The following is a 24,461-nucleotide window of genomic DNA, read 5'->3' as shown; positions in this document are numbered from 1 at the left end:
AGGTCATTATGTAAAGAGCTTGGCATTGAGCCCTGCACATGACAGGGGCTCAATAAATGGTGGCTGTGTTGAGCGTCTGTTTACACGTCCCTCTTTCACACTCAACTGTGAGCCTCTCAAGGTCAGGGACGTGGTCTTATTTTATCTGTTTCACAAAGTACCTTGTATATCAGAGATGGCCAATAAGTGTTTGTGGTGGAAGAGAAACTCAATCCTAGCTTCAATTTAGTGTAGCCAAAGACCAATGAAACCATCCTCGTTCTAAAAAAAATTAAACCTTTTTATTAGTATATTTATTTTATATATAAAAGAAATACAAAAAAAAGAAACACAAAGAAAATGCTTTTATGGCAAATCGGACTTGTCGGTGCCTTCAGCTTGGGCTCCAGGCTCTGGTCCGCTGGGTGTCAACAAAGTCCGCCGGTTGTAATGACCCTTGATAATCCCCGTGTTGTTGTTCTCATTGAGAAGCTGCTTCTGCCTTTGCCTGTTGAGGGACTGGACCAGGCCCAGGACCACCGCGGCCAGGGAGTACTGCCCGGGCAGTCTTCTCGGAGGCAGGATGAATGGGTTGGGTTGGACTCTTCCCAGCAGAAAGTACGTTTTGATCTTTCCTTCCTGTTCACTGATGCCCTTCACGTAGATCTCCCCTCGGTAGTCAAAGGCAAAGCCCTGGTCCTTCAGGATAAGATAGGTCTCCTCGGGGACTTGGATCCTGCCGCTGACCCCCGTGCTGTCCATTCGACTTGCCAGATTCACGGTTTTGCCCCAAATGTCATACTGTGGCTTCTTTGCGCCGATGACGCCAGCTACCACCGAGCCGTGGCTGATGCCTGCGAGTGACCAAAGGGGTGAGAGATGAGAGGAGAGAGACGTCAGTGAGGTGTTCTCAGTTCTGCTAGGAGAGTGACCAGTGAGGGTGTGGTCACTGTGGATAAACCGCAGGGCCCAGATCCGGCCTCAGTCACCCATGACACCTGGGTGGCCTGGGTCGATTACTTAGCCTATGTGGACCTCACTTTTCTCGTCTGCAACGTAGAAGACGAATTGAGGTAATGGAAGTAAAGCCTTGGCATGGTGCCTGGCAACCAGGGGGTGAGCAAGAGGAAGTTATTATTATTCTCACACGGACGCTGACTTATCTTGGCCTGTGGGACATACAGAGCACTGGACCAGGAGACAGGACCCTGGGGTCTCCTCCAGCCTCTGCTATTACAGTGCTCTGAGAGCTTGGGTGACTTTTCCTTTTCTGCCTGCATCCAGGTCCTGAGCATCATTCCTTGGTCCATGGCCAAAGCCTCCCAACAGGTCTCCCAGTCTCCCCGCCTTGTCCTCCTGCAGTCCATCCTCCACACTGCTGCTGGAGTGGGAGGGCTCTTGCTGGTGCCCGTCTGACCAAGTTCCAACTCACTTAAACACCTGCTATGGCTCCTTTTGCCTGTAGGTTGATGCCCATGTGCCCTGGGATCACAGCCAAGGGCCTCTCGAATCTGGCTCTTGCCTGCTTGGTCAGCCTCCTTCGCCACCACTTTCCCCTCTACCTTCCCTCACACTGTACCCATGCTCAACTGCTTGAATTGTCCTCACTTGCTGGCCACCACCACCTCTATGCCTTTGTCCCTATGAACTATCCTGTCTGCCCCAACCCACAGTTTATTTGGCAAATGCCTTATAAGACAGTTTCAATGACTCCACTTTTAAGAAAAATAGACTTCTCTCTAGGACGGATAGCATTTCCCTAATCATGTTGGTGGATATGCGTGTCTCCTTCTTATTAGACTTAGAATTTCTCATGTATTCTACAAAACTGGCTGGACACCTGCACAGTTTCAGCACTGTTCCAGGCTCCAGGGAAATGGTGGGAAAGAAAAGAGATGCAGCCCGGGCCCTCGTGGAGCTTACCTTCTACTGGGGAGAGATGGAAACAAAATAAGTAATATATCAATGAATAATAAAGGCTATAAAGAAAAATCAATCAGGTTAGAGGGAGAGAGAAGTAAGAGGGGGGCATTTTGGAGAAGGGTGGTTAGGAAAGGCCTTTCTGAGCAGACTCTGAAGAAGGTGACAAGACAAGCCATGCAGATATCTGGGTTAGATGATTCCAGGCAGAGGGAAGAGCAAGCCCCTCCCCGCCCCATACAAAATAAAATAGAAATGGCTGAGAAATCGGAGAAAGACCTTGCAGACTGCATGGGATTCACAGGGACGAAGATGTCTCCATGATTTGCAGAGAACTTCCCAGGCATTACCCCATCTGATTCCACATTACAACCATGAGGCGGGTGTTGGGGGGAAATAATATCGTGCCCAGCTTGCACACGAGGAACTGACATTCAGAGGGTTTGAATGGCTTGCCCAATGTCATACAGTCGGTCCCAGCAGACCCAAAACACAAACTAAGAGGCCCAGGGAAGTCGGGAAAATGATCTCCTAGCCTCTGAACTATGCCGACACTCTGAGATTTCCCACCCAGAGTTGTCCCTGACCCTTACTTCATTCAGGGTTGAAGATCTACTTTTTTTTTTAAGTCCTGGTTCAATTGTGTGGTCAATGATTTCAGAGAGGACATGTAGGATCAATGGATGATGTGGGAATAGGCCCTGAACACCTCAGCTGTAGATAAAAAACACAAATATGACTTCTTTTTATTTTGATGAACAAAGGTACGTGGCATTTGTGAGAGCTGACAAGTCAGATGCTGGGGTTTGTTGACCTCCATTTCTTGAAAGCTACTCAGGGATGGCCAAGTCAGTTAGACGGCAGGCTGGCCAGAGGACACCTGAACCATGACGACGGCGGCAAAGGCCATTTTAGCCTGCAGCCTGGCAGCCAGAATGTCACTGGGCTGTCCCCAAGTCTTGGAGCCTCTGCCAGATCATCCATTTGGCTGTGTGATTGTTAAGCTATTGCTCCCCATCTCTGGGCCTGCGTCTACCCACTATGAAAGCAGAATGTGGACCGGAGCAGGGATTGTCATGCTGTGCTGGAGGAGGTCTTCGAAGATCAGCAGGGATCCTGAAGAAACCGGCAAGTTTTATACATGAGAAAGGGTCACTCATCACATCACTGTGGTTTCTGTTGCATTGTGGTGTTGTTCAAGGGTGTCTCTAAGCTCAAGGAAGGATGAGCTGTGTGGCCAGGTGAACAGCCAAGAGGCTCTCTGCCTGTCCCTGCACGAGCACAGCACCTGACATCCTGAGGAATCCAATCCTGCTTTTGCTTTAAGGTATTGTCCCGAGGAACCAGGCAGCAGCACACTGGCCCACAGCATCAGAGGACCTGAAGTCAGGATGAAATGACAGGCCACTCCGCTCCCTCCCCCAGCAGGGCCATGTGTGGATGGGAAACCACACAAGCAAGTTGCAGGAAAGGCAGGTATGGCATAGTGTTTGCTCTCCATTTCTGCACTCAGGCCAGGATCTTTCCCTGGCTTCCGGCACCCTGACTGAGAAGGAGGCCAGACAGGCCTGAGCTGATGCCACCCTGGTCCTCAAGGTCACCCTGAGCCCGCTGCATCTCGCAGGACAAAGGGAGGCCCAGGGCAAGGGAGGCCCAAGGCAAGGGAGGGTCTGATGGAGCCAGGCCAGCCAGCTATGTTGGGGGGGGGGTCCCCTTGCCACGCCATCAGCTGCGACTCACCAATCCGGAGTTCAAAATTGTTGAAGGAATGCTTGTTGATCTCCTGTATGCTCTCGGTCAGGGCGAGGGAGAAGTCGGCCAGGGCACACAAATGGCCCCACTTGTCTTCACATTGCTGGAGCAGAGGAGAGACAAGAAAAACAGTCACTGTGGTGAACGTGAACCTTTCCCCAGCAGGGACTGCCCTATGTCCTAACCCAGCTGTGCAGCCCTAAGATGGACACAACCAGGTATGTGAGCCCCTGTACACTCGAGTGGGCAGGGTCCCCGAAATGTAGGATGATGGCGGATTTGCTTAAGCAAGTGGAATATGCGTGGTTCATCATATTCCTTTCTTCAAGTCTACACTCGTCTTGGCGGGTTGAGAGACCATGAATTCCTGAGTGTGTTCACCAATGTGTATGTGTGTGAGTGTGTGTGTGTTTGGGCTCTTATGTTTGCACGTGTAGTGTTTCTTCTTTTTTTTAAAGATTTTATTTATTCATGAGAGACACGGAGAGAGGTAGAGACACAGGCAGAGGGAGAAGCAGGAGCCACCCAGGGGCCCTGCATGTGTAGTGTTTCCAGCCTAGGAAATCTGTATTTCCGTTGAAGCACTCACACTGTTTAAGGGACATTTCACATAGACATTTCATGGATCTCCTGAGGGAAAAGCAGAGCAAGCACTCTGTGTCTCTCTGAATCTCAATCTCCTCATCTGTAAAATGAGTGATTAGTGTCCGTGCCCTGCCTGCCTCCCTGATTGTGTGAGATCGTGTGTGTGAAAGCACTTCGTGCCTCGCCAGAGCAGAGGTTGGTGAATTGTTTCAGTGATGGGCCAAATAGTAAATATTTTAGGTTTTGTCCTGGCTACTCAACATGCCATTTCAGCTTGGAAAGAGCCAAAGATAAACTCTAAATAAAGGGGTATGGCTGTGTTCCAGTAAAATTTTATTGACAAAAACAGTGGGTCAGATCTGGCAAGCAGGCCGTACTTTGTGGACTCCTGCTATAGAGCGCCAGTCACCCAATGACTAATGGGGGTGTCTTACCAGATAGTTGATCATGTAATGTTTCTATGTTCTTAGTTGGAAAGCAAGTGAAGGAAGAATGAGAGGAAGAAATGAGGATTCCTTCTTCCCAGTAACTTAGACTCATAGCCATGTAGCATTTGTTGAGGATCTACTGGGTATAAGGCTTTTGTGTGGGGAGCATGACATGGTCTCAGGTCATTCATCCACTAACCCTGGAAGGTAGATGCTGGTGTACCCACTTGGCACTACCTGGCAAACAGTCAGCCCTCAAGAGAGTGGGAGCTATGATTATTATTAATAATCCCACAAGAACAAAAAAACAGGCTGGTACTAGGGGTTTGGTAACACTCACAACTAAATCATATCTAGGGTATTTCTTCACCCTGATTTTGTTTATCAAGTGAACAACAAGGTTCAGAATGGAGCCTAGAGGTTTCTCAATCATAAAGCAGCATTGATTCATCGAGTAGATCCTACTTCCCTCAGGAGCAAATGTACGTCACCCAACTAGACAATCCAGTTCATCAGATTATCTCCCTACCAGTCCCTCCCCACACAGCCTGGTGACAGTGGCCCCACTGCCTTCAGGGACATGACAACAGTGAGGCCCCTGCCATATGTTGTGGCTGAGTGCAAGGAGTTCCTTTACCTGTTTTTCAGGTGACAGGCCTGACACAGCCATGTAGGTGCTGCCAATGGTCTTGATCTTTTCAATGTCTTGAAACCGGTCTTCACCGAGCAGCTGAAACAGATCCAGGCAATGGTATTAGTCCTGGTGTCTATTCTTCGAGAAGACGGGGGCTTTCCTGAAAGAGGTCCCTGGCTCATAACGAGGACTACTTTGTCTGGTTCAGCATCCTTGAGACAGCTACTTTTCTCTCTGAGAATCATGTAGTTGGGCAGTCAACATATGTTTCCTGAGCACCTGCTAATTGCCAGGTGCCACGATGGGTGTGCCCAGATAACTCTTTAAGGAGTATCATCATATCCAGTTGTTTTGGATAAAAACATCACAACCCACATCCAACCTTTCAGAAGATCCCTAGCTCACCTTCAAGGATACCTAGATTCTGACTGTGTCTCACTGCCCACGCCACACAGGTCACATATCCATGAAGCCAGCCCTGAGTGGACAGCATAGGTTCAAAACCCAAACCTCCTTGGCTCCCAGGGCTAAGTTCTTATTTCCCTACTCTCTTGTTTCCCTATGTTGGCAGGTATAAACATAACTTCTGGCTGTCCAACTCCCTGTTTTCCTTGAAGACTGAAATATGCTCAGGGGCTCATGCCACCCTGGGGGTGGGCAGACAGGTGGGCCAGACCAAGATGACGAGAAAGGTGTTTTCTACACATGTCTTGCATCCTCTCAAAATTAATCCAGAGCTAAGAAAATCAGAAAAATTCCAGCTGGAGAGAAATTCTTCTGGGAAATAAGGGAAAACACTGGCAGGCAGGTGCTTTTGTGATTTGCTTTGGGGGGTGTGTGTGTAGCCCGATTCACAGCTGAGGCAACCTTTGTTTATTATTTTTGTTTCTTGAGCTAAAGTGAAGCCACTGTTCTGCCCTGGTTGAGCTTCCACAAACTATACCTAGAAAAGGAAGTGGCCGGAGCAGCCTGCAGGTCTTCAGCCTGGATCATGTCTGACATTTGCCCTGAGATACCCCTAAGCAGGTTCGGTATTTTAGCAGCCCTACAATTGTTAATGTTAGCTCAGGGATCTTGGCATGTCTTCGAGTGCCCATCTCCCTCCCTCCACGTCCTTACACCTGCCTTTCCCCAGATTCCTGAGGGGACAGGGGGACTCTTCCTTCCACTCTTCTCTTGGAACTACTTGGCCAAGGGCCAATTTCAAGCCAAGGCAAAGCTGCCTCCTCCTCAGAAGTCAATCAGAAGACAGCAAGAGGCTTCATCATTTCATCTAATGTCCATGAGCACATTTATCCTGCATATAGCTAAAAGCATCTAGGGGCATAATGTGGTTCTGAATCAGCCCCTGTATTAATTCACTAGTCCTGCATGGAGTGGTGAGGTGTGGGAGCACCCTTCGGCCTTCAATGAAGTGGGGGCCGTAGGGTGAGGAGCCCCGGTGTCAGGTTATTGCAATCCAGGCTGGGAGCATGTGCTCCAAGTGATGTTCTGCTTTCCTCTGAGCCAAGAATGAATTTTGCAGGTTCCTGTGGGAATCTGATCAGTAAGAAGAGCAGCGTCTTGGCTTAAGTCAGCACCAGGGCATCTGGCTAAAGCTCAGCCAACGTAGAACACAGAAGGTCTCTCTTGACACAGAGGGAGAAGGCATGTCTGAGTGGCCCGGGGACCCATGGGGGGAAAGCTGAGAGTGCATGGGGTTGGCAGGCCAGGGAATGTTCCTGCTGATTACATGCCCTTCCCTCTTCTTCCTCTGCCCCTTCTCTTCTACTTCTTTCTGTTTCCTCCTCTTCTCTTTTTTCTTTAAAATTTTTTTTATTTAAAATTTAATTTAATTAACATATAGCGTATTATTAGTTTCAGAGGTAGAGTTTAGTGATTTACCAGTTGCATACAACACCCAGTGCTCATTCTATCAAGAGCCCTTCCTAATGCCTATCACCCAGTTACCCCATCTCCTCACCCTCCTCCCCTCCAGCAACCTTCAGTGTGTTTCCTAGAGTTAAGAGTCATGGTTTGTATCCCTCTCTGATTTTGTCTTATTTCATTTTTTCCTTCCCTTCCCCTATGTTTATCTGTTTTGTTTCTTAAATTCCACATATGAGTGAGATCCTGTGATAATTATCTTTCTCTGATTGACATATTTTGTTTAGCATAATACCCTCTAGTTCCATCCACATCATTGCAAATGGCAAGATTTCATTCTTTCTGATGGCTGAGTAATAGTCCATTGTGTATACACACCACATCTTTATCCATCCATCTATCGATGGACATCTCAGCTCTTTCCATAGTTTGGCTATCGTGGACATTACTGCTATAAACATTGGGGTGCAGATGCCCCTTTGGATCACTGTGTTTGTATCCTTTGCATAAATACCTAGTAGTGCAATTGCTGGGTCATGAGGAGAGCTCTATTTTTAACTTTTTGAGGAACCACTATACTGTTTTCCAGAACTGCTATACCAGTTTACATTCCCACCAGCAGCTTAAGAGGGTTCCCCTTTCTCTGCATCTTCGCCAGCATCTCCTTTTCTTGTCTCCTTCTCATCTCTGCCCTCCTCTCTTCTCCCACTTCTCTCCAGCTCCTCCTCCCCACCTCCTCCTGGTCTAAAACCTAGCTCCTGGACCAATAAATCCCCCCCTCTCCTAGCCACTCCAACTTCCTTCTGCAAAAACCCACCTCTACCACTAGGAGCGTTGTCTGTTTGTGTGTGTGTGTGTGTGTGTGTGTGTGTTTAAGACATCAGATGCCTACAAATTGGGGTACAGAGAACAGATTTAGTTCAAATTCATTTAACTACAATTTAAAAACATGCTCGTGAGCACTTTTGGAGGATGGAGGGGCTATAGTGCTTAAAATAAAACAAAACCTGATGGCTCAATCTTCAGTTAGGGGTGGTTTTTTTGTTTTGTTTTGTTTTGTTTTTGTTGTTTTTTTAGTGTAGCGTTTTAATTTTTCTTAATTTAAATATATGTTTTGGATTGCACCAGTTTATCATCTCCTTGCTATTTGCCAGCTGATTTTTTTTTGTTCACCATTTATTAATTGATTGATTGGTCCCTTTAACAAATACTTAGTAAACATCTGTCATGAACATCTTATGTTCTAGGCATAGCACTAGTCCTTGAGGATTTAACAGGATACATAAAAGTATAATTTCTATCTTTATGAGCTTATGGCCTGCCACGAAGACCTGGAATAAAGGTACTCACCCTCCACTCTCCACAACACAAGGCCCTCTTTATGAGTAAACTTACCACAGACTTCCCGTGTAAAGGTGACTCAATCATCTTGTCCCTCACTAGACTGTGAAGCCGTGGAAGCAGGAGGTGACTGTCTTACTTATCTTGATCCCAACCCCCATCCCTAGAATAACCAAAATGGCCGTTGTTGCCTTTTTGATTACAAAACTGGAATCATAAGTGCCAGTTAATGATTAAAAACCAAAACAGTATGGCACACCTAGGTTCAAATGTTGACAGTGCTACTTAGTGGTGGCAAAGCCTGGGCTCTCTTGATGTCTCTGAGCCTTCACTTATATTTATAAACATAAAATAAAGGCTGATATTCCTATCCTGTAGGTTTTGTTGAGGGATAAGTGACGACTGAATGTTACATATTGAAATTGTTTTGCATTTGCTGCAACAGGCAGTAAACACCTATATTAATAAGATGGGTCTCTGCCCCAGAACCTAGTGGCTAGTTGGGGAGGCAGATCTGTACACTGGAGGGTTTCAGGCTCTATGATGGAATGTTTCAGGGTATAAGTTTTTCATTAAAATAGGAGTGACAACATTTACCTGGGTAGAAGGAGGATTAGAAGAGATGTCATAAGTAGAGATGATGTTTGAATGGACTGTTCAATATTGGGTTTTCATGATGTTGAGGGAGACAGGACAGGGTATGGGGAGGATGGCATAATTTTGGGCAGAAAGAGCAGAGTATGGAATAGCCAGGTGGGCATGCTTGTAAGCAGCTGGGTGGTGCTGGGTGGGGGTACTGGGTGGCACATGGTGGGAGGTAAGGGTGGAGAGGGTACAGGGGCAGCAAATGGAAAGCCTCAGGTGACCTCATGAGAGTTGGTGAAAGGGAGCCACTGATGGGCTTTAGGTTTCAAAGGCTGTGAAAAGATAGTCGTGCTTTTGGTGATTGCTGAGGTGAGGTACAGGAATGCCACAGTCATCCAGGGGAGAAGTAAGATGGCTCAAGGCAAGAAGGGGGCCGCACTGATGCTGAGGAGGCGCAGACCAAAGAGCCATCAAGAAGGAACCCATAGGACTCAGTAGCTAAATGGAATGTGGGGATCGAGGGAGAGGATGTTGTTGAATGATGTCACAAATGCTCTTGTTCGCCACCTACATCTTTATGGGGCCATTCTCAAGAATGTCATGGCATTCATCATCTGGCTGCTGACAATGCACTGCTGGAGTCTTTTTTTTTTTTTTTTTTGAGAACTGCCTTGGGCCATTGGGAGCCTCCTTGCTGGAAATACCTGGGAAGTGAGGCACTACCCCCCTTCCCCCCACCCCCACCACACACAAGGGACAGCCCACAGCCAATGGCTGACCAACACAGGTTTACAAAAGCTTGGCCCTCTTGCCTCCATGGGAAACATCTCTGTGGTACCACTTCTGCTCCTGAGATCCTGGGGATCAGGCTAGGAGGCTAGACCTCAATGAACTCTCATCTTTGCATGGCTTCTTCCCGAGCATTTTCTCAATGAATCACTTGCCTTCTCAGGCCTGGGCAAATGGATGGATGACGGTGCCCTACCTCAAGCTAGAACATGGGGATCTGAGGACGAATTGCACCTGCCAAGTCTGTTAATGTAAATACAGTGTAGTATGAGTATATCCCCTCATGACATGTGTCCTTTAGACTCTTGGAGCCTAACAGGAGCCTCCACTACCTGGAGCATGTGTATACTTGTATTTAGGTCTCTGACCAGATGCTAATTGATGGTTTCATCTCTGGCACTTTGAACAGATGGAGAAATGTCCCCATCAGTGCCCAGCCTCTGCAATGTCTGAGTAGCACCAGCCTCCAATCAAGTCCTGGTTTTGCCATTCGATGGTTGTTTGCCATTGGGTTAGATTACCCAGCCTTACTGAGCCTTCTGATCTTGATCCCCCAGATTGAAAAACAATGGTGTGGTTATCTCCCACGATACTAAATTAGCTAATACGTGTTTCAGCCTGCAGCCTGGAGCTCTGTGAGTGCAAACCATGGCTATTGCTACAGTGAATGTGGTGTCGTGACAATAGTGATGCCCACCGGTGATCGTAGCTTTCAGAGGTTTTGGTTTTACCTCATCGAAGTCAGCAATGATCTCATTCAGCAGGCGCAGACATTCCACTCCTTGGTTATTCATTTCAGTCTGAGAGTAAAAGTCAGCAAACCCCGGGATGGAGGCGAACATCACCCCGACGGCATCATAGGATTGAGAATACAGCTCCTGGACATGGAGACACACAGAGGGAGCCAGAAACAGTCAGTAGAGGCAAGGTTCTGCAGTGATGCTCCCCGTGCGCACGTGTATGTCTACACCCACACGCAGGTTACCATGGGAAGGACAGACAATAGGGTTCTGACACCATCATGTCCACATAGGACCACTGACAATTCATGGTCTCCAGCCCCGGGGTGGGGGGGCCGAGTTCTGACAGCACACCTCTTGTCCTTGGCTGGCTTCCTTCTCTGTTCCAGCATCGAGTCCAAACCCTCACCCCGTCCCTAACTCCACTCCCCACTGCATTCCTCTCCAGAGATGATCTTGTCTCTTGCCTTTTTGGCAAACCTGAGGCTCTTGGGAGCTGCCCAGCTCTGTTCCAATACTCATCCTTGTGTCTACATTCATTCTTGTTTTCATCCCTTTTGCTTCAACTGCAGACAATGCCTGTTCCTGCTGCCAAAGATCAATGTTTCTACCAGATGTGTCAACAGCACCTGCTTCTAACTTCTTCAGCAGCATCCTCCTGTGGTGATCCTTTTCTTTATTTCTTTTCTCCTCCCCCACATCCCTCCCCCTCTCCAAATGTTCCCTATATGGAGAAGGATGACACACCCTGGATCCTGAACACACCGGTGACCACCCACCAGTCTCTCTTCCTCTTCATCCAAACTTCTCAAACTGGTTCCCTCCACTGCCCGTTGCCACCCTGGCAGTGTTCATTCACATGTCAGCTGAGAGCAGGTCAGCCTGCCAGCCAAAGTGGAAAAAAATCACTACACAGGTACCGGGTTGTGTCCTTGGGGACACCTGTGCAGGTCGGTGTGGTCATCACTCGCAAGACCATGAGCCTCTTGACTTCCCTTGTTTTGGTGATGCCGCATCTGTGTTCCTTATTCCTGGCTCCTTCAGAGATGCCTTTTTTGGGGGGCTTGCCTCCCATCTGAAATGTAGGCGATTGCTGTGGTTCTGTCCTTGACCCACTGCCCTGGGCCAATGTTCGTACATTTACCTGGGCCATCTTGTTTACTCTCAACCTTTCACCAACATTCAGGTGGGCACAGACTCTGAACTCCTGTCTTCAAGTCAGCTCCTGTTCTTGGGCTCCCAGCTTCTGGGCCCCACGCTGGGTTGTCCTCATACTCCTCAAGCTATAAATGTTGGATGTTTCTCCTCTCCCCCTAAACCTGCTCCCTCATTCCCTCAGTGCTACCGAGTCATCAAGGTTAGAGATGCTCAGAGATGCCTTGACCCCTTCTTCCCCATCACGTCTGGATTCAATACATTGGCAAGTTCTGCTGGCTTTCTTTTCATCTCAAGTATTTTTTTTTCTGCCCCTCCTGCCATTGCTATTTATCAGGGCCACTGGTTTTCCTCCCCATGCTGTGTTCCCTGACTCATCTTGTCCCATCCGGAGGCATGTTCCCTGTGGTGGCCGGAGTGATCTTTTAAACACAGAACACTGACCATGTCTCTCCCATTCTTAAAACCTTCCAGTGGCTCATGATTGCCCTCAGGATAAAGTGCAAACACAGCCGCATGACGCAGATTCATAGACTCATGCCCTCATCTCCACCCTTCTCTTCAGCCTCTACTGCCTGTGAGTCCCTGCATTGGACCTTATGTTCCAGAAACACCGAAGCATTGTGCTCCTGCCTAGGCACGGTCACAGATGCTGCGGGTGTCCTGAGCTCCTCTCACAGAAGTCCCCCTGCGGGCCCTTGCATCGCTTGGCATGGAGCTTTCCTCTGACCGCCAGAGGACACTCTGCCCATTGGAGCAGGAAATTAATGCCCCTCAGAGCTGCTCTCAGCCAGTGGCTTATGGTCCTCAGCTCCTTCATCCCCTGGGCCAGAGAGCTGTGAGGTAGGCTTTCTACATGCTCCCGAATTCCCAGTGGGATTGAGCTCCAGGCGCCCCCAGAGGTTATGAGTCTGATAATTTAGCCCTGCCTTTCCTTCCCACCCTCCTGCCTAACTTTGGCTTCCTGGGACCACCTCTAAGTGAATTATTTTCACCCAAATCCTTGTCTCAAAGTCTGCTTCTGGGAGAGTCAAACGAAGACACACACACACACCTTCTTATCTCACTTGAATGCTTTTTATTCCTAGTGTCTGTCCCTTGATGGGACATGTCCTTCCTTCCTGAAGTTAGCCTCCCTAGCCAGGCTAACTCTTGTTTTCTGCCTTCATTAGCCACATAGATACAGTGTCTTCTTCTGCAAACCTTCCCGGACTGCAGATAGGGTCAGGAGGCTGAGTACAGCCTGTGGACTGGATTCCATATCCCTGGCTGCCTGAATTATCACCTACAGCTTATCTCTTCCTTTAGTGTGAATTCCATAAGGCAAAGACCCCATACCATTCATCTCAGTCCATTCTAATAATCCGGTTCATATTTTTGGGATGCCATAAATTATAGCCCCCACTATAATGCATGCTGTCCATAGGGTCTGGTACAAGGCAAATGCTCTAAACTGTTGGAATTAATGCCTCCCTGGTCTTTGCAGGAAACATCAAAGATTATGAAGTGCTTTCGTATGAATTCAATGATTTAATTCTTGCAATGGTCCTGTGAAGTAGGCACGATTCTTATTGCCACTTTCCAGATAAGAAAATGAGAGAGAGACAGAGAGAGAGGAGTAAAGCTAATGTTTTGGATCATACAACTAGCAGTGGAAGAACCAGGGTTGGAGGACCTCCAGGGTCCTCCCCACTCTGCACACTTGGGCTTGTCTCATCTGGTTTCCATGCACTCCATCTGAGAAAGATGGTGCCCCTGATTCAAGATCAATCAGTCTTGAGCTTCCAGAGTGGAGGAATCTGAATGAATGCCTTTGCTGGTCCTCATCCAAAAGAGCACAGGCTGATGGTGACTGGCAGCACTGGGTTGGGTTGGGCAGGGTGTGGGGAGTGCAGGTTGTGGTCAAGGAGCAGAGCAAGGGTACAGGGCTTTCTAAGTGTGGCCATTCACCTTGGCCTTGAGCAATGCAGTGATACCCGAGGAGGAGCCTGACTCCCTACTTTCTCTGATTCCTCCAATTGGCTGTGATTTGGAGAAAAAAAAAACTGTCTCTTATGTATTATATAACTTTGTTCAGGCTGCCCTCACAAAGTGCCACAGACTGGGTGGTTTAAACATCAGAAATTTATGTTCTCATGGTTCTGGAGGCTACAAAGTCTAGGTTCAAGGTGTCAGCAGACTTGATTTCTCCTGAGGGCTGTCTCCTTGACTTTTTTCTCCCTGTATCCTCACATGGTCTCCCTGCTGTGTATGTCTGTGTCCTAATCGCCTCCTCTTAGAAGAACGCAGTCAGAGTCGATTAGGGCCCTGCCCTAATGGCCTTGTTGGAACTTAACCACCTCTTTAAATATCCTATTTCTAAATACAGTTGCATCCAGAAGTCTCGGGGGTTAGGACTTTAACATATGAATTATAGGAGACACAATTCAGCCCATAATGCTCCATTATTTCTATTTTCTGTTTAAAACAGAGAGACAAGAGAAAACCCTACCAGAGCCCTCTGAAACCCCTTCCATGACACAGTGGGCCAGCTCACCTGCCATGTCTGCCTGGAGATATATAAATGCTGCTGTGGTATAAAGGCCGGTCACCAGGGGTTTCTCATCATCATTTATCTGCTGGAATGTTCTCACCAATCCTAGCTCCTGCCACCCTCTCCTTAGTTTCACTTCTCAGCCTCTGCCAACAACCAGAATGCTCCGATTGCTTATATAACACAAATAATGCTAATAATATCAGCTACAACTATGGAGCGCTTCCTGCACGACAAGCATCACACAGGATGCTGCACACACATCATCGCACCTGAATGCTCACAAACCTCAGGACCTAGATACGGTTAAGATCCTGGTTTACTTGTGAGGACATTGAGGCATGTTGCAGTTAAGTAATTTACCCATGACCTGCGGTTGTTAGGAGACAGAGTTGGAATTCACACCCGCCCAGGGAATCTGCCCAGAGCTCATACTGCTGCTACTAATGCTAATAAGCAAACACCAGGACCATAGCCATCACCGCAATAACAACAATAATAATCAGGATGGTGCCTAGGAATAAATGTCACTGGGACTGGAAATTGGACCCAATAAGTCCCTCTGAATGGATGGTTGATTTAACACTAGGTATTGGGGTTCCTAGGCCATAAACTCCAAGCCCTGTGACCTGAGTTCAGATCTCAACTCTGCTGTTTCCTATTGGAGGATGGAGGGGTAGGACTGGGGTGGTAGGAGGCTCATTCCTTTCTGCCAAATGTTATCTGGAGAAGAGAGTGGCCAGAAGGAACCAAACCCAGGGCACTGGCTTTCAAGCATACTAGGTGGCCTAACTATACTGAACCCACCTTGCACCAGGCTGCGTTGGGCACTTCATGTGTTCTCACCTGATTTAATTCTCACACCAACTCAGCAAGGTCTGCATTATTTCCCATTAATCAGAGGAGGATATGTGCTCACAGAGGTTGGGTAAGCTGCCCTAAGTCACATAGCTAGTTATAAGCAAAGATGGAATTTGTGCTGCACACAGAAGAGGTGAGGGGTTTGGAGGGGCCATGGAAGAGCTCTAGTCACCTGTCTACACCTTTAAAAACAGCCCCAGGGATGCCTGGGTGGCTCAGCGGTTGGGTGCCTGTCTTTGGCTCAGGTCATGATCCCCGGATCCGGGATGGAGTCCAGCATCGGGCTCCCTGCGAGGAGTCTGCTTCTCTCTCTGCCTATGTCTCTGCCTCTCCTCTCAATCTGTGTCTCTCATGAATAAATAAATAAATCTTTAAAAAAAATAAAAACAGCCCCATCGTTCTACTCTCCCCAGAAGACTGCTTTGGATATGCCATCTGTTGTTGTTGTTGTTGTTGTTGTTATTTTGGGCTCAAAAAAAAAAAAAATAAGAGCACTGTTAACTGGGGAGGGATTGATGAATATAGAAGAGCTATTATTGTTCTATCATACTCTGGTCTGGACTTCGTAGAGGGTTTTGAGCATATGTGCACTCCCTGGTCTGCCCAGATATCAAGATGAAGACTCAGTCGGCTCTTTGTCTGGGGAACCCAGACCTCCCTGATTCCAGGTCCTGTGTTTCTTATACTGAGTCAAGCCACCTCTCTGCTGAGGAGAAGCAATGTCTGAGGCCTATTGACTTTATTAGTATCCTCAGGTTTCTGTGCCAACATCACCACCTTGGAGAGACCCTCCAGTGTCCACTCCCCACCCCCTTCACTACTCTGTTCTCTTACTCAGCTTCTGTCCTTGGAGGACTGATCACTCCTGGGTACCACGTTGCATATTTATTCATGTTCATGTCTATCTGCCCATGCAAACGCATGCTCCATATCACAGTTTGACCCCCAGGACCTAGAACAACACCTGGCACGGGGTTTCCCTCAATAAATACTTGCTGAATTTGAGTGAATGAGTGAATGAGTCGGGTCGGTGGGAGACTAGGCTCAGGAAGGAACCAAAAAGATGACAGCTCACACTGATCAAAAATAACAGCAACAACCCGATATGCTTCTAAAAGGTGCCAAGCACCATTTAGACACTTTGTGCATAGTTACTCATGGAAACATAGCAATCAGATCAAGTTGGGAAGGATTGTTGCCTTGCAGGTGAAGAAAGTGAGGTCCAGAGAGGTTCATCACTTGCTCAGTTCCAGAGGTAGTGAGAGGAGGAGCCAAGATTGAATCTAGGGCATCAGGCTTTTGAGAGCACCACATGGCCTTTCGATGCTGAACCCACCTGGCACCAGGCTGTGCTGGGCACTTCATGTGTTCTTACTCAATTTAGTTCTCATGCTAAAGTCAGCAAGATTGGAATTGTTCCCTCATTAATTGGATTACAAAATGGATTCAGAGAGGTTGGGTGAGCTGCTCCAGGTCATACAGCGGGCGAGCGGCAGAGGTGAAATTTGTGCTATCTGGACTTTGCAGCACCTGGGACACCTGCTGTCATTAGCGTCCTTTCTACAGGTCTTAAAAAAGCTACAATGAGCAAGCAGGTTTCCCAGGACTGAGCAATAGCAATAGCCAAGTTGGAGTATTGGTGAGAAAGCCCCTGCCCTGGGGTGATGAGCACCATTCTAAGTCAGAAGTCCAGCGGAATGTAGAAGCTGCCAGAACCTTTGTGGGGTGCCACAGCCAGAACCCACTGGACAAGATGTCCCAGGGGGTGAGGCTTTGCCCACCTGTATTTAGCTCGCTTGTCACTGCTGCCCCTTCTCTCCCATCCTGCCCTCACAGCAATGTGGCACAAAACACAAAATCTAGCTTTGAAGGTGAAGCAGACCTGGGTGTGAATTCAAGCTCACTACTCACTAGCGTTGTATTCAGACTTCTCTGAGGCTCAGTTTCTTCTTCTAGGAAATGGGGATAATCATTCTTATTGCCTTACCACTCACATCTGTGAGCCGTGCTGCGGCCTCGCGGAGGCTGGGACCCACACTCACGATGTCCAAACCCCAATCAGACTCTCAGAGGTTTGTATTGTAGTTCAGATTTGTAGTGGGAAGAGAAGCTAAGGATGCTTCTTGCAATAACACAGCAGGGCACTGGGAGTTCCTGCAGATCACAGCAGTCCCGCCTCTGCCTGTCACCCCTTCCCATGTCACATTACTCTGTCACACACACACACACACACACACACACACACACACACACACACACCCTAGTCTTGCCAAACCCCTACAGGCACACGGTAAGGGCAGTGCAGCACAGAGGGAAGAAACCCAAGGGACTGGACTTGACCCACAGCTTTGCTTACATAGAGGACATGTCATGGCCCTCTCTGAGCCTCCAAGTCTTTGTCAATAATGCGGGGGTGGTGATCTCTCCTCTTAAGACTGTAACTGGAATGAAAGATCCTGGACATCACTTGCCTATCTCAGTACCTGGTTCGCAGCAGGTGTTCGGTAAATGGTATTTATAGTGCAAACATTCTCTAGGCCATGTCAAAGCTTGGTGCCTAAGACTGGTCAAGTGTGAACTCCTGAAATAGTTAAAAACTCAAAGAAGCATGACAAGACAGTTGACTGAAAATATCTTCTAGGATTAAGGCTGAACTGGTCATTTATTTTGCTCAATGGAGGTTTGGCTTGGACCCCAGCTGATGGCTTGGAGCCTCGGCAGCTCTGGGAGGTTCTCTCCTTTTCTAGAGAAAGCCAGCAAATTCCTGCTTTCCTCCTCTGGTCCCAAGTACCTTATTGTTTTGGTATTTTAACCGAAAAGTAGTTCTCTTTCCTTCTCTCTTCTGGCTTTTCCTCTGATGGCTCGTGTTTCACCTGCTTCTTTGGGGGTCCTGCCCGATGCACATCACTAACCTCTCTGCTTCCTTGTCTTCGTCAAGAAGCTCTTGCAGCAAAGGGCTTCCTGACCCTAGGGAGGCTTGAGAAAACCAGGCCTGAAGCTGGTTCTAGAGAGCTCCATCTGTCGAGTGGGGTGGGCGGTGCTTCGACATGCATCCAGGAGACCTTCAGGACCCGGGTGCATGAAGATTATTCAAGCAGCAGCTTACTCATCCCTTTCACTTCTCTTCTGCTGATTTGCTGTGGTGGCTTGGGTGGGAAATGGATCCTGGGGGTTTCTCCTGATTTTACCCTCAGGCAAAGGTCATGCACCCAAATGTCTTCAGTGGATCAGCCGGTGACATCAGCGATAACATCTCACCCACATAGAGAGAGACGTTGCAGAGCCTGACACAGAAACACGTGCGCAGAGGTATATAAAACTCAAATCTCAATCCAGTCTCGCAATGGCGCTCACATTAAGGCCATCTTAGAGATGAGGCCCCTGAGGCCAGGGAGGCCCTGCGTAGACTTTGTGGTGCAAGGCAGTCTGGGTAGCCTGATGCTCTGGGGTAGCATGGTCTCCATTCTCCTGTGCTCACATGAGGGCAGCAGGATTCTCCCAGAGGTCAGGACCAGTGTGTCCAACTGCACCCCTCCCAACACCACTCTCCCTCCTGGCCAGACCAGCCTGGGCTCACCTCGTTGTCCCGGTCTTTCTCCAGGAAGTGGCGGGCTACGTGGCTGGGTAGAATGTTCCGGAGCATGTTCTCATTGTGTTCTCTTAGCTCTTTCATCTCGTTGATCTCTTCTTTGGCCTGTACTCGCCAAAGGAAGTCAAGGCGGGCTGTGTACTCCAGCTGTCGAGCATGAGAGAGAAAGAGAAGGAAAGAGTGAGCTCTGGGGTGGGGGATACACAGCGTGAGAGGGGGAGAAGGCTTCTCTGGAATCCTTCACAGACAAAACAGAGCCCGAGCTGAACATTCGGAGGGGCATTTTGCCTGAGGCCCAGGGATCCAACGGTGATTAGACTCCACAGGGCTTCCTAACATAAAGGCACCTGTGCTTTTGTGATTATGGAACTATCTGGGGATGTGTGTGTTGTCTACTAGATCGTAGGTGATATGAGACCAGGAGTCCCTTCACCGACCGGCTCAGTGACACCCTTACCGTGGAGTACCATGCCTGGCACAGGGGAAATCCTCTGTCAATATTTTTTGATTCCACAAATAATAAAGCCAGCTAACACCCAGATGGTGCTTGCTATGTACGAGCTATTATTCTAAGCAATACCCATTTCTTCACTCCTTTCATCACACAACAACCCTGATAGGGAGGTATCATCATCCATCCTTATTTTGCAGATGAGATGTTAAAGCAAACAGGGTTGAGTGACTTGACCAAAGTCACACAGTAGTTAGTGGGGAAGCCAGGATAGGAGTTAACTCCAGAGTCCAAGGCCAGAGTCTGAGCTATTCATCACTGTGCAAGAGGAAGAAAGGAATAGAAGGATCGTGGATTTTATACTGTGCCACAGATGTGGCTTAGAGTCCTGGTCCCACATTCAAATGCTGTAACCTGGACTAGTGACTTCGTTAGAGATTCCTCATCTCTAAAGCTGATATGGACACCAGAGACCACGCAGGACCGGAAGAAGAATTATTTGGGAAGTTACAGAGAAGGCATGTGGCTCACAGTAGGTTCTCAACGCATAGCATTACCTCCCTTGTGTCTTAGTATCTCGGTACTGGAGAGTGGACAGCTTCCTTTTTATTTTTTTTAAAGATTTAATTTATTTATTCATGAGAGAGACAGAGAGAGAGGGAGAGAGAGAGAGAGAAAGAGAGAGAGAAGGAGAAAGAGAGAGGCAGAGACACAGGCAGAGGGAGAAGCAGGCTCCATGCAGGGAGCCTGATGTGGGACTCGATCCCAGGACTCCAGGATCATGCCCTGGGCCAAGGCAGGTGCTAAACCGCTGAGCCACCTGGGAATCTCCAGACAGCTTCTTTTTTAAAGAATCTCCCAAACCATATTTATCACAGCTTGGGGGATGCCATTCTTTCCAAGTTTTTAACTGTCGGAATGGACAACATGCTGCATGGCCAAACACGTGGTCAGACGCCCTGAATTCAAGGAGCAAAAACATTCAGCTGGTTTCTTTCCTTTGTGTTATGTGAAAGCCTCAGTGGATGGTAAAAATTTGGAAAGACAGAGGCACAAGATTATTCCTTCAGCAGAATTTGTAATAGCAGAAGCTTGAAACAACCCCAGTGCTCATTTTGTTGGCTGAATAGGCTATTGTACGTGGCTATAAAATAAAAGGGGGGGCTGCTTCTCTCTACTTTGATGGACTAGTCTCCAAGTGGAGAAAAGCATGTGTAGTATGCCACCTTCGAGCTACTAAAGGAGCAGCTAGAGGATATTATGCTAAGTGAAATAGAGAAAGATAAATACCATAGGATTTCACTCGTATGTAGAATTTAGGGAACAAAACAGATGAACATAGGGGAAGGGAAGGAAAAATAAAATAAGATAAAAATAGAGAGGGAGGCAAACCATAACAGATTCTTAATTCTAGGAAACAAACTGAGGGTTGCTGGAGGGGAGAGGGTTGGGGGGATGGGGTAACTGGGTGATGGGCATGAAGGAAGGCATGTGATGAGATGAGCACTGGGTGTTGTCTGCAATTGATGGATCACTGAACTCTACCCCTGAAACTAATAATACACTGTATGTTAACTAAACTGAATTTAAATAAAGAATCGAAAAAAATAAAAGGGAGCATCTACTTCTCTCTTTCTCCATATATTTTTCTTTATTTATTGGAAAGTTGAAGAATAAAAAGTCAAACATAAAAACTCATTACTGAAGAGATGAGGAAGGAAGGGAAATAGGGATAGAATTTAAAGTTTTAAAATTCTTTTTTAATTAATTAATTTTATTTTATTTTATAAATTTATTTTTTATTGGTGTTCAATTTGCCAACATATAGAATAACACCCGGTGCTCATCCCGTCAAGTGCCCTCCTCAGTGCCTGTCACCCAGTCACCCCCACCCCCCACCCACCTCCCCTTCCACCACCCCTAGTTCGTTTCCCAGAGTTAGGAGTCTCTCATGTTCCATCTCCCTTTCTGAAATAAGTCAATAGGAGAAGGACAAACATTATATGGTCTCATTCATTTGCGGAATGTAAAAAATAGTGAAAAGGAATAAAGGGGAGGGGAGAGAAAATGAGTGGGAAAGTTTTAAAATTCTATCTTGTTTCATAAACTTGGCTGTAGAAGCGTGGAAACATTTTACTTAATTATAAATTAAGTTTATATAGATGTTAAAAAAAAACTGTAAAAAGAAACACGCGGACAAACAAATGAATCTACACATATAACCATGCCGCGAGGAGATATCCCGAATATCTTAACACAATAATTTGATGACACATTTGTAGAGGGAACTGTTCTGAGGATAAAAAGAACTCCAAGATGATCTTAAAAGGATGTTAAAACTGTTTACAACAATTGTATTGTAGGTGGTAGTGTCTGTATCATTACTCTTAGACTACTGCATGTGAATTGCAGGATAAAGCAAATGGGTAATTGTATTGATGTCACTGAGAACTGGTATTTCTGGAAAGGGAAAAAAGAAGTGCAGATATAAAAGATATAAAACTGATGGGTCTAAGCCAAAAGCCAATAAGTATCACTATGAATTCATGGTATATATATATTTTCTAGGTAGGCCCACTGATATAAAAGCCTAGACAATAGGGGCAGCTGGGTGGCTCAGTGGTTGAGCGTCTGCCGTTAGCTCAGGTCGGGAGCCCGGGGTCCCGGGATCCAGTCCTGCATTAGGCTCCCTGCAGGGAGCCTGCTTCTCCCTCTGCCTATGTCTCTGTCCCTCTCTCTGTGTCTCTCATGAATAAATAAGTAAAATATTTTTTTTAAAGGCTAGAAATAATGAAAATCTAGCAGCAGTGGGAACTCCCAGTGTCCAACCTGTGGTTTCCAAATGTCAATTACTACAAAAATGAGCTTGCACTCTTTGCAGAAATGGCCAAAGTTTAGGGCAGAACATGTACAAGCCTGGACCATCTTTTCACACCAGAGAGTAAGAAGACTCCCAGAAATTATGGGGGTTATGTGAACAGGCCCTCACATGTCAAAGATGTGACAAATTGAGCTTTAATAAGGATAATGATTGCAATAGACTGAAGCAAGAGAATACAGTAGCATGCGTGAGGTCAGAATGACACTTAAGACACACGACCTCTTTGATCATCTCTGGATGGTGTTTGGGGACAGATTGACTGGGAAACTTATGGGGAACACAGTGACAGGGAAATAATTAAGTATTTATCCTGACTTTGTTTTATGAGCTGCGCTTGGAGGAGTAGACTCTCCTTCAAACTGTATTCTCTCTAATGACTTAATGGAGTATTGATAGAATCGAGGTATCACCACCTATGAAATAAAAGAACAAAGGCTATTCCTGTCAATAGCTGCTAATAAAAAAATATGAGCAGATATTACATGCCTGATAACAATAATCCACAGAACCAACCAAAAATATGTTTATTTTGTAGAAAAAAAATAGAACCTGAATCTCAACAAGTTTCTAAACATAACTACCAATGCGGGAAAAACAATGGACAACAGACTGCGTTTAATGCCCCAAGAGGATGCAAACTCTAAACTGGGAAGCATTATAGAAGTTAGATGACTCTCACCAAATATTGCCAGAAAAAAAGATATGAAGAGTAATCTTATAAATGAACAGACAAATGATATCAACCAATGGCAATACACAGATTTTCTTTGCAACCCAAATCAAGTAAATACACTTAAAAAATATAATTATAAACCAATTAAGAAATTGAACCTGGGCCTAGAGATTTGACAATGTTAAAGAAACAGCATTTTCTTTTTCTAAAGTGTCTAATAGCATTGTGATTAGGTTAAAATTCTCTATCTTGATTAGATGCATATTGAAACATTTACAGATGAAATAGCAGGACGTCTGGAATTTGCTTCAAAATAATTGGGAAGGAGAGATGAGCAAAAAGAATAGGAAGACAGGCGAGAAAAGACACAGGGGTTCATGATTGTTGAAGTTGTGAGATCATTATGCAGTTCATAAGCTTTTGTATAGGTTTGAAATGTTCCATTAGAACAAAAAGTGAGTGGAGGCAGCAGGTTGCACAAAAGAATGCTGGTCTTGACTGTTTAGCTGTGTGACCTTGGGAAAGTCATTTGACTTCTTGTATTTTGGTTCCCCTTTGAAAAAAATAAGGATAATAGTCTCCATTGTGTCTAGTCCAAGAGGCATGGATTATTATATGGATCTATTATGTGAATCAAATCACATGATTACATGCAAAAGAATTCTGAAATGTCTAAAATATAGATTTATAAAATACTACTGCACTTTAAGGCAACAGTGGGTAAGGTCAGATCAGAGCTGTGCTTTAGCTTTTTCCCCTCCAGATTCAAGAGCATCAAATTTTAATTTGTCAAGTTGCAGGACAGTATTTTCTTATCCGAATGAAATGTTTTGTTATCTCCCTTAAAAATGCATGATTGGTTGAAGCAGGAGATCTTTTATTTATTTTCTATTGAAAACCTTTCATCTGATTGAATTCAACTTGGAAACACAGGGAGGGAAATCTGGAGTCCTACAGTTGATTTCAGCTAGGATTTCCCAGTTACAAGAACACGTTTTACATGTCAGCCATGTGACGGCTGGTCACTGCGTTGAAGGCATGTCCATCAAGAGACTCTCATCCGAGTACAAGCTCTGCCTCTTGACAAAGCAAGTCTCAAGCAGGGAGGCATCACCTATTATTAAATGTCTGGGGAAGGAAAGTAGCCTTTCCAGCTTACTAAAGGTCTAGCATATAGAGCACCTACTATGAGCATGGTGCTGGGCGTACGAAGATGTGTGAAACTCTTCCTTTGATTTGCTCTCAGCTCATTGGTCAAGGGAGAAAAACAAGAGACAGGGGAACATGTTAAGGAAAGAGATAATTTCAACACAATGGTTAGAGCAGATGTGGACAGCACAAGGAAGGCATGGGCATTTTCTTTCTTTCTTTCTTTCTTTCTTTCTTTCTTTCTTTCTTTCTTTCTTTCTTTCTTTCTTTCAATATTTATTTATTTATTCATGAAAGACACACACACACAGAGGCAGAGACATAGGTAGAGGGAGAAGCAGACTCCCTGTGGGGATCCTGATGCAGGATTCAATCCCCGGACCCCAAGATCACTCCCTGAGCCAAGGCAAGATGCTTAACCACTGAGCCACCCAGGCAGTGAATTTTTAAAAGTGAAAATTCCTTAGCATTTGGTCAAGAAATGTTAACTGACATGGAAGTGCAATCTCCTTCTTGATTTTCATCAAACCATTAGGGAAGTGGCTCTATG

The 24,461-nt window shown here is 46.4% G+C and overlaps 1 protein-coding gene across 3 annotated transcripts in view; it reads right to left on the bottom strand.

Moving 5' to 3' along the window:
• Nucleotides 1–314: 314 nt before the first annotated feature.
• ADCY8 (adenylate cyclase 8) overlaps nucleotides 315–24,461 on the bottom strand; it is a 203,551-nt gene continuing 179,404 nt past the window's right edge. For all 3 annotated transcript variants that reach the window (XM_041768492.1, XM_041768493.1, XM_041768495.1), the window contains 5 exons: nucleotides 18,746–18,904; nucleotides 10,611–10,757; nucleotides 5,302–5,394; nucleotides 3,640–3,754; nucleotides 315–833 (listed from right to left, as the gene is read on the bottom strand). In XM_041768492.1, the coding sequence (XP_041624426.1) occupies nucleotides 346–833; nucleotides 3,640–3,754; nucleotides 5,302–5,394; nucleotides 10,611–10,757; nucleotides 18,746–18,904 (1,002 nt within the window). In that variant the 3' untranslated portion in view covers nucleotides 315–345. The remainder of the gene's footprint in view (nucleotides 834–3,639; nucleotides 3,755–5,301; nucleotides 5,395–10,610; nucleotides 10,758–18,745; nucleotides 18,905–24,461) is intronic.

The sequence above is a fragment of the Vulpes lagopus genome, chromosome 9, assembly GCF_018345385.1.
Source record: "Vulpes lagopus strain Blue_001 chromosome 9, ASM1834538v1, whole genome shotgun sequence".
Taxonomy (NCBI): domain Eukaryota; kingdom Metazoa; phylum Chordata; class Mammalia; order Carnivora; family Canidae; genus Vulpes; species Vulpes lagopus.
This window is presented reverse-complemented; position numbering and strand designations above follow the sequence as displayed.